The sequence below is a fragment of the Etheostoma spectabile genome, chromosome 2 (assembly GCF_008692095.1).
Source record: "Etheostoma spectabile isolate EspeVRDwgs_2016 chromosome 2, UIUC_Espe_1.0, whole genome shotgun sequence".
In the NCBI taxonomy this organism is placed as follows: Eukaryota; Metazoa; Chordata; class Actinopteri; order Perciformes; family Percidae; genus Etheostoma; species Etheostoma spectabile.
The window spans coordinates 6,954,292-6,965,403 of NC_045734.1; the positions used below are offsets into that span (position 1 = coordinate 6,954,292).

General features: G+C 40.7%; 1 protein-coding gene across 1 annotated transcript; it reads right to left on the minus strand.

Moving 5' to 3' along the window:
• Window positions 1-2,214: 2,214 nt before the first annotated feature.
• sfrp2 (secreted frizzled-related protein 2) lies at window positions 2,215-5,462 on the minus strand. Its single transcript, XM_032540469.1, has 3 exons — window positions 4,530-5,462; window positions 4,260-4,340; window positions 2,215-3,942 (listed from the first exon to the last, which is right to left on the minus strand). The coding sequence occupies exons 1-3, from the start codon at window positions 5,029-5,031 to the stop codon at window positions 3,638-3,640; spliced, it is 888 nt and encodes a 295-aa protein (XP_032396360.1). The 5' UTR covers window positions 5,032-5,462; the 3' UTR covers window positions 2,215-3,637.
• Between the last annotated feature and the right edge of the window lie 5,650 nt (window positions 5,463-11,112).

The following is an 11,112-nucleotide window of genomic DNA, read 5'->3' on the forward strand; positions in this document are numbered from 1 at the left end:
TCAGACCGCTGCAGCTGATTCAGAACGCTCTGCTCGAGTCCTCACTAAGACCAAGAGACTGGATCACATCACTCCAGTTCTGAAGTCTTTACACTGGCTTCCTGTGTCTCAAAGAATGATTCAAAGTACTCTTGCTAGTTTTAAATCACTTAACGGTTTAGGTCCAAAATATTTGCTGATCTGCTACTACACTATGAACCACCCAGACCTCTCAGGTCATCTGGGACAGGTCTGCTTTCTGTCCCCAGAGTCAGAACTAACAGGGTGAAGCAGCTTTCAGTTTCTATGCTCCTCATATCTGGAATAAACTCCAGAAACCTGCAGATCCTCTGCTACTCTCAGTTTCTTTTAAATCAAGGCTGAAGACCTTTCTTTTTGAGCTGCCTTTCTTTAAATGACTAATCATTTCTTTAAATTTCTTATGCTGCCTGTAAATTTTATTCTTGTGTTTTATGTTTCTCTTGTTTTTAACTGTCTATTCATGTGTTTACCGGTTTTTATGCTTGTGATTTTTAACTGTTTTTACTTGTGTTTTATCTGTTTAACCTGATTTGTGTAAAGCACTTTGAATTGCCTTGTTGCTGAAATGTGCTATACAAATAAAGCTGCCTTGCCTTGCCTTGCCTTGAGGAAATGTACATCCACCGGTTTTATTGATAAGTACAGCCCTTTCCATTGGTATCACACACAATGCGTGATATACATACATTTTGTTCCATGAGCAAAACTCCATTCCCTTCATGGTTGGACCCTGGGCTAAACAAACTCTGGTACTTTTAATCAAAAGGAAACAATGTTCAAGACTGTAGGTGTAGCGTTAAAGACCTTTAGACATTTATTTAAGAGGCCAGTGAGTTGGCTGGAGGGGAGTCCCAGGTATTTCTGAATCGGTCACACATAATGTCACATGTGACAGTCATGTGACAGTTTGCCAGACTCACATGAATCAAGGTGTGAAGTGGGTAAAAACGTGGGAAGGTGTCAAGGGTGGTTTTTTTTTTTTTTTTGGGCCTTCCAGTTACCATTCACGCTCGGTGCAATTCAGAAGCCATTGAGCTGAAAGTGCAGATCCAGATATTACAATGTTCATTCCAGCTTCTCAAATGTGAGAATGTGCTGCATCTCTCATCATTTATATATTAGTGTCTTGTTTTTATCTATTTTTGAGCTTTGGAATGTTTGGTCACACCAAATAAGCAGTTTTACTTTAACTCGGGGAAACTGATGGACATGTCACAATTTCCTTACATTATGCAGCAAGAAAAAAAAAAAAAAAAAGTCTGAGTTTAATGATTTCAAATTTGTCATTGTGTGAGGCTATAGCGTGCCTTTTTGGTATTAAGTCAAGACAAATAAAGATATGTCACTTGCTCACAAGGTTCCCAAAAAAAAAGCAGCAGCATAAAATGCAGGCAGTAATAGCAGCATAAAAACACAAAGACCAAAATCAAACCAGTAACATAAAATATCAAATGCATAAATTGGAAAATGTCCAATGACACGCAACATACCTTCTATGATATTTCACATGTTTTGAATTGCTATGTTATTTTCTTCTTCACATAGGCCAAATAAATATATATTTCACTTTGAATTGGTGCATAAAAGTGTATCTGAATACAGGAAATGTCATTGATTCTCAAAACTTCTTTGGGGAGGACACGCACACACACACACACACACACACACACACACACACACACACACACACACACACACACACACACACACACACACACACACACACACACACACACACACACACACACACACACACACACACACACACACACACACACACACACACACACACAGTGTTGCAAGGACAAAATATGTACTAACAGGCAAGCATGAAAGGCATTCAACATGTGGATACCATTTAACGGGCACTATGCTTACAAACCAAGCTTCATTTAGCAATATATGCCTATGTTATGTTTCTTTAAGGTTTATGTCATTAGGAAACAAACTGTACATGAAGAGTGTTGCAAAGACCATCACCAAATGCTTCCAATTATCATGACTAGATTGTACCATTCAGTTCCACTAGATGGCGCTGTTACATTAATGATGCACACTGCCGGTTTATTCTCTCTTCTTAAAACGATGGCTTTAGAAATATTTTCTCATTCCTCTTTTATTTGTGACTATATTATTTCCTGCCACACACACACACACACACACACACACAATAAAAGGAGTCATTTCAAAACATGTGGTTGGCAGCTTTTAATTGCTGAAAACTTTATAAAAAGAATAAAAGGCAGTATTTGATATTTACAGTAATACTTTACATTGCACACACACATACTTGATTATTTGCGCCTAACAACTTACTGCTCATCAAATCAACACTACCGACCAAAACTCAGATATTCATCATCTAATAGGACCTAAAAATCCAACTTGTGTCACTCAAACAGAATGAAGATGCAAACCAAAGCCCAACTTAAAAGTTGAAATGAAATATGAAAGTCTGGAGTAGAAAATCTTTTTCATACTGTGGTAAAAAAAAAAAAAAAAAAAAAGGGTATGCGATGGCTCAAGTACAAAAAAGATTATTTAAGAGTATTAAAATGTTGAACAGGAAGAGAATATAGCCAGCTATTTCTCATTTTTGCTTGAGAAAGCAGTAGGAATACAAAAACACGAACTGTCTGTGAACATCACACTGATGCAACTTCCCTCAACATGCAACACACAATATGAATCAGTAATAGTTGCTGTAGAACTATGAGAGCCAATGTGCAAATGCCTAATTTGCCTTTGACCCTTGTGATGTAATTTGTCCCTTCTAGGAGTTTGGAATAATCCTAAACAAACAACTGCTGATGACCTGTGTTTATTTAAGGAATGCCCCATGACATGTTTTCAGTTTAATGTGTGGGTTATGGTGCAGAATCCGGGGAACGCCAGAAGAGTAAAGAAAAAGGTCTTAAACTCACCCCCATCACAAGATTTAACAATAAGCCACATCATCATTTTTAAGCCGGGATTCAAAGCTCTGCTAGTTTTCACTCTAACCATGTCATTAGTGATTCCTTTACACCTTGGACACCAGCTGAGTGCAATTAATGAGCTGACAACAAAATACACATCGCTTTAATACTGGCCATGAGGGGGCACCCACTACTCACTAAGTGCTAAATGAATTGGAGTCAATGAACTACACAAAATCTCACATTACTACAATTTGAAGGACTTGTCTACCGCCCCCCCCCCCATACTTACGTACTACTGTCTGTACTAGATATACACCTGGGCCCCGCTTAGAAGACATAGCCAACCTGTGTGATTTAGCCACTGAAAGATGAGTTGTTTTACAAATAGTGTGGCCTCATTAACGAATTTGAGTGCATTGGGGCATATGTGTCACCCTTCACAACATGAAAATCTATGAGAATTATAATTGTAGAGTTTTTGTCTTTTAATGTATTGGGCATGTATGACTACAAACCAAGGTAAAAACACAGGAAGTTGTGGGTGGTCTGAGGCCAAGGAGAAACATCTTAGCCGGAATCTAGAGAGGAGTCTAATCGCAAACCTGTGTGACAACTGAAAAGGGGATCATTGGAAAGAGCTCAACTAAACTTTTTCTTCAACAGTGACACATGCAGTTTTTGTTTTGTTTCCCTTCCTAGCACTGCAGCTTGCGAATGCTGCGGGAAATCCTCTTGAACTCTCGCTGTCCCTTCTGCCAGCGCTTCAGCGAGGTGATGACCAGATGGCCGTCCATCTTCTGGCCCATGACCAGGTAGGCAGCGTGGATGTCGTTCATCTCCTCACAGATGCACTGCAGGCCGTCCTTCAGCCACAGCTCCGTCTTCCTCAGCTCACGCTCTGTCATGCCGTTCAGCTTGTAAATGGTCTTGCTCTTGTTCTCCGGCACGATCTTGGTGTCACCGTTGATGTAGGAGATCTCCTTAACTTTGATCTTCAGAGCTGGGTACAGACAGGAGAGAAAGCAGGGGATCTCGTTTTTCAAAAACTATATAGAGATCATCTTTTTGAGCCACATGAGAATGCTTATGTATTTCTATATGGTTTAGTGCTAAAATGTATGTAATGGGGGAGATAAAAAAAAAAAGTGAGGAGGGAAATGGTACCAATACACATTCTTTTTCTGCACTTTCAGGTGAAAGAAACACATTCAACAGTGAACTCAAATTGGAGCCCTTGATCTTCACTTTGGGAACTACTGCTCTAGTAATAATAATAAAATAATAATAGTAGTAATAATAGGTGGATGGAATACTTACCAAAGTCATTCTTACACAGGTTGTCAACTATTTCGTTGTCATTTTCATCTGTTTCCTTGCAAGCATCACACACTCTGGGCACTGAAAGATAAATTAGAATTGGTAAAAATGACATAATATGCTATAATTCTACAGAAAATGTAAAAAATATAGCAGATCGGACACACATATCCACAGGATATCCAAGTAGATTAGGCATTTATATTTGGCCTTTTTTCAATATTTGGGGACGCAAATGTGCTTCTGAAATACAGTTCTATAAACCCTTACCTTCTTTGGTGACTGGCACAATGCTGTCGATGCTTGCAGGCGGTATGCACAGGTCATTGTCGAGTGGGAAACGGTCGCAGTCCAACATCTTTGGCCAAGGGAAGCCAAACGCGGACATGACGGGCGCGCAGCCGTTCCTGACGCTCTCGCACAGAGACCTACACGGCTGAATGGGCTCGTCCAAGTCGTCCAGACAGACGGGAGCGAAAAGGGAGCACAGGAACTTTCTCGTGTCGGGGTGACATTGCTTCTGAACCAGCGGGATCCAAGACGAAGCTTGCTGCAGAACTTCATTCATGGTTTCGTGCCCGAGCAGGTTCGGGAGGCGCATCTCTGCGTACTCTATGTCGTTGCACAGGAGGAGGTTTGCAGGAATTGGCTTGCAGTTGTTCTTTTTGTAGAATAAGTCATGCTGGCCGAAGTTGTACAATCCGTGGATAGCTTCCATGCAGGGTATTGTTATCAGCCACAACACTGTCACTGTGGAAATAAAAGCCTTCATTTTGCATGCGCGTGAAAAAAAACCCTGTAAGGTATAAATGCGCACAAGGGGTTGTTGAGCATCAGTCAGCGCGGATGGAGTCCGTGTCAGTGGCCAGCTCCTACTCTAACAAGAGGTTTTCTTCCAGGCGAGTCTGGGAGGAGTCTGTGCGCTGTGCGTAAAGAACCTTCTCTCCATTCAGCACTTGGTTTCCTCACATCAGGTGAACTTTGAAGACAAATGTGTCCCTTCAGTCCAAAGCAAATCAAACACTCACTTGTTCCTCCTTCTGGGTCTTATATTTATATTTTTGCTTTCTAATTATAGCTCATAGTATTTTATCACCAGTCGTTTGCTTAACAATTTCCCCCTCCATTTCATCTCCTGCCATTCATGGAAATCATAACAAAACGTGTCTGACAGGTTTTCCCTCATTACGCCCAAATCAACAGCAATATATCCCGAGTGATCCTTTAACTTTTTTTTTTGTAGACCCATGCTGTAGAAAGTTTGGGAATGCTGTCAGTGGGTGCATTTAGCTCAGCTCAGTGGAGCGTTAATTTTCCATCATTAGGAGTTTAGTGGTGAAATCCTCCGGGCAGGTCTGCAGGTTCATACCACATGGTGATATATTGTTTGCCCTGGTGTGAGAAGCAGACCTCCACTCATCTCAGCACACCCAGGGGTGAAACCAAATCTGCCTGCTCCTTGCACCGGAGCTCTGGCTCCTATCCACGCTCAGACCCCCTTGAGCTACAGTCTGGTCTGCAGACAGCCGTGTGGTTCTTCTCAGGCTTGACCCTCCTCTTGCTCTGCAATGAGTGAACACTTAGCATCTCGCGTGTGATCTTAGTATGTGGAATTTCTAGCTTAAAGGGTCAGTTCACCCAAATTACAGAGACATATTTTCCCACTTTAGCCTTTGTGGTTTCCAGATATTCAGATAGTTTTGATTTGACTTATACCCAGATTTAAAGATATGTGCCACTGAGACTTCCGTATGTACCACATGTCCCACAGCTGTATCAAACTACTCTAAAACTCATCTAGTGTGCAAAGTACCACATGTTTATCCCTGAATCCAGTCTCTCAGTGCCTCCTCAGCAGCTCACTCAATCATTCAAAAAGCTCATGAGTCACTTGTTTTCAGTAGTGGGGAAAAGTATTTGAATAGAAAACACAATTGTAGTAAATTCTCTCTGAATTTAACCTGTCATTAAAGTTTATAGCTCTAGGTGTGCCAATTTCTTTTTTAGCAGAACTGAACAAAGACAATATTTTGGAAAGAGGTGCCACTTCTTTTTATTTCCGTACAAAAACAAGCCCGAGCAAATGAAAAAAACACAAAAAAACAGATTTTGTGAACGTGGCATGTGTAAATATGGTTTATGAATAGAGGGCTCCTCCCTATTTTGCTACTGTAGATACAGTTAATGTTTCCCAACTCTATAACAAAAGAAGTCTGAACTAAATTAGATGCATCACCCTGACTCATGAATCCACCTTATTGTCTCGTGACATTTATCGTATATATATATTGCTCACTTCCAGAAACTATGTAACTGCTACAGCTGCAGGCCACAGCGATACTTCTTTACAGTAAGACTTTGAATACTCTTTCTAGCTTTCTTTTTATTTTATGGCTCAGTTAACACAAATTACAAAAACCAAACATGTTTTGTCCCTTCCCTGTAGTTGCATCTTGCCATGCGGACAGTTTTGGCTTTATTTGTAAGATGTTATGAGATTTACAGTATGTCTCTGAAATTTCTGCTACTGCCACGGTGTTGAAGGTGAATAGAATTTAATATGTGATGCTCAGAGCTTTGAAAAAGTTGTCAACATATTTGGCTAGAAACAGTGTTGTTACTGTTGGGTGATCCACAGAGCATGCTATGAACACTTTTCATTGTTTCTTTAAGAAAAAGGGGTTTCAATTAAAACTGTCCACAGCGATGTGTGCTCTGTTTTTGGTCTCCACCAAGTCCTGACGGAAATATCTGCTCTACTATCTTCACCAGCTCGTCACTAACTGTGTCTGTCTGTCTGGTGTCGAGCAGGTAGTGCACAGTGAGGTTTTTTAGGGCTTTTTTGCTGAAAACTGCTGAGAACAAGGTTATGAAGAGCGGTGAGAGGGAACCATAACAGTAGAGTTGCGGGAACTGAAGAGTTGGCCGATAATTTGCGTGAAGTCATCACCATGTGTGACACCTTTCACATTACACACAGGAATTAGGTCCTGTGTTATTATATCTTGAAAAAATGCAGGTTATAGTTCCCTTAAAGAGAAAAATGTCTTCCAAGCCGATCAGGATTGAGCTGGCATTCAGAGAGAAAACAAGGGGCTGCATTGGTGGGGGGTGCATGTTGCTCCAGGTACCAGCGAGACATGAAATACGATCCAGGAAGTTTGAGTAACAGATCCATGCATTTGATTAGCCACCACATTGCCTTGCTGGATGATGTCATGTTGCCAGACGACCCTGCATTTTTTGTGTTTGTTGCTGTAGTCTTCCGCGTTGGCACCCCCGCTGCAGCACCAGACTCATTCAAATGAATGAGAGGGTTGTGTTTTTTTAATGTAGAGCCAAAGTTGGTCTGAAGAGCAGGGACCTAACTTGTCTGTGTCAAAGGTTTAACCTGTTTTTATAGGGCAACTCTCCCCCTCGTATCCCCTCTCCTTCAAAGTGTGTTATTTCTATTAAGGTCTCTGTAGAAACACTTATATGGCCATTTAAGGGCGAGCGTCCCCCATTAACCTGCAACTGGACCCCTTTTAGCCGAGCAGCAGGTCAGCTGGCTAAACTGTACCTGTGGTGTGGCAGGTCACATGCTAACCCAATTAAATGTTATCAGCTGTAAACACTCCGGATGCACTCTTGGACTGTGTATGCAAACTCTTATAGGACATGCGTTGATTTATCTATAATTGCAGCTTGTGTGAGAACTGAAACGGGATAACTGGAAAAAGCGCAACTAAACCTTTTCTTCAACAGTGACATATGCAGTTTTTGTTTCCCTTCCTAGCACTGCAGCTTGCGAATGTTGCGGGAAATCCTCTTGAACTCTCGCTGTCCCAACATCAGATATATATATATATATATATATATACAAAACATGTGGTAAAGTAGTCAAAGTAATACATTCTGGATATTTGAACTCGCCTTTAAATCGACAAAAAGCAAAGGCTCCAAAAGGGGATAAATGGACTTCAACTAAGATCAAACCATACCAAGCACAAGGCTTTATTCCTCCAACACAGATAGCAATACTGTTTGACAGACCGTTAAAGGTCAGAGGCTCGGGAAACAGGTAAACTGATCCCAGGCCTTTGCTTAAAGTCACCCCAGCAGGTTTTCATTACAACGCTGTGGGAGAAAAGGAGACGCAACTTGTCGGACCTAGTGGTCCGTCTGTAGCCCAGTAACCCTTCGTTCTTTCGCTTTCCCCTCCACCTCCATCCACCCTTTAGAGAATAGAGAAAGTTCAGAGGGCTTGATACTGTCAAAAACAATCACAGAATGTATGGTGCAGATTCAAAAGAAAGCCATAAACCCCACTGGAACTGTTTGAGGAATCAATTTATTGTCTCGTCGCTCAGTGTGAGGAGCATCAAAGACATCAGGACTGCTACAGTGTACACCATACCAAAAAAAATAAATGTCCTGTTTGTTAGCGGAGTCCTCATTCCCATTATCATACGGCCAGGCTACCCAGCTCTTGATTTGGACAAAAAGACATCTGATCGGAACATATTATAAGATAGGTCTGGCGATATTCTATATTTTTCTTATTGTCCAAAACATCCCATGAAAAGACCAAAACCAACAATGAAGTGATTTTTCTGTGTAAGCCTATTCCTCTGTGTCATAGACCTCTATTGTTGGCCCAAAACTATTAAAACCACATTGTTGCTGGGAAAAATCTTCCTTTTTTGCTATGAATATGGACACTGTAGTGCATACAGAGTCAATCACACATACACCATCCCGCTGCCGTAAATACACGTTAGTTCACCAAATGTGTATTAATCTGCAGATTTAAATTTTCCCCTTGAAATGCACTATTTACTCCTGTTTGAGTAGTGTCACATAAACGCGTTAGCTGCCTTAGGAAACAACTGAGCCACTTTTAAAAGTGAAACTACCTTTTTAAAGATTTATGTCTTCAGTAGGAACAAACGGCCTTCGGGCCATAGATGGGCGGGGGAAGTTGGAGATTAGTGAGAGACAGACTAATGTAAGGTTGGTTTTCTGACGGGATTTGTTGCGTATGGAAACTGTCGAATAATGCCAGCCTTATATCCTTTAAAATATAACTTTTATTGGTCTGAAATCTCTCTCTCTATGAGTGATGGCGCTGAATCACTGCCAGGTTTGAGTGTACTCCAGACTCTTGGTATTTTACTACTTTATTTGGACTTTGTAACGACGATCTACACATTTACAAAAAAGGTCTTATCTGTAACATGCCTGATAAGATAAGGGTTATTTAGTAGCCCAGAATAAAAAAGATCCCCACTCTTTCCTTTTCAACGGCCCCTTGAATGCCAACTGAGAATCAACCATTCAGCTCTGAACATTGTCTTGAAGTGCACTAATGAGCTTGTTAACTTCAATCACTCCTTCTACATAGGCATTTGGGAAAGAATGTATCCCATCCAAGAAGAATTAATCTCATTAGAGCTCCAAAGTCATATAGATTGTGCCTGCTTGGCGTAATTGATGTTCCTATTGTACAGGTCTAATTGACTCAGGATGGGGCTTCAGAGCAGCTGTGGGACATGTAGACCACTCTACCAGTCTTTGGGATAACCACGTGCATATTAGAGATGTATGCACTGTAAACATATGTGGAGAAGGCACAAGATTATTTGTATTTTCTGTTATTAAAGTATTGAAATGTAATCTGAGAAATATTTAATGGTAATTAAACAGCCATTTTACGAGTCATGGAAAGCAATAATTTGAAATACAATACCAGTCAAAAGTTTGACCCGCTTTCTCATTCACTTGAATGGTAAAGCATATCCAAACTTTTTTTTTACTAATACTGTATGCTTACTTGCTTACTGCATTTTTGCAAAGAGTTAGATGAGAAGATTCAGACCAATCCCACTCTCATGTCTGTAGGATAAGTATAAACCAATAGAAGTTAGCTTAGCTTAGCATAAAGACTAGAAATGGGGGGAACAGCTAGCCTGGCTCTGTCCAAAGGTAACACAAATCAAAGCTCACTCATTCCTGAATTAGTCTCCATTGCCAGACTTAGCAACACAGTGCATTCTGGGATAAGAGTAAAAATGCTCTGGATTTGCATTTCTTTAAACCAATCCCAATCGTTGGCGGCGCTAATCTCCAGATGCAGCAACGGTGGCTCTGCAAAATAGTCTTGGGAGGGAAACTTTGGTCGTTTTGGTGGAATATTTGCACCCCACGAAAGAAATCGCCACATACAATATTAAATGAAGTTAACGGTTCACACGATACACTAACGTGAGCTATTTGAATCAGCTGGATATATGGTTAAACGTTATTTCTCTTACCAGTGTATCGCTGTGTGTACTTCATCCACAGCAATCTCCTTCAATCGTTACAAAACGTCCCAGTTAGATAGCAAGTGCTGTAAACACATTCCTTGTAAATCTTTACAATAATTCCCTGAAAGAACCAAGCAGGCCTGCCTTGCTGCACGATCCAAATTTTCTAAAAAATCGTCAGCCATTTTCAGCGTGCAGCTTGCTAGCTCGAAGGTTGTTATTGTTTCCCGAAGCGAACAGTTTGAGAAGGCAACAGAGAGAGGAAGGTGAGGGACATCCTGCATCCAGACTAGTCCGTACCGCACCGTACGGACTAGAGCCCGACGGATAAAGGATTTTTTAAGGCCGATACCAATACGAATATTTGGTTATTTAAAAATCCAATATGCTGATATATCGGCCGATATATATATATATTTTTTAAATCCAGAAACATATCAACATATATTAAAGTTCTGATGCATAAAATGTATAAAAATACAAACCTGAGATATGAAACTTAAAGTTTTTTGAACAAAAACACATTAACAAAAAAACATTCAGTGTTGCCAACAGGGACGTTG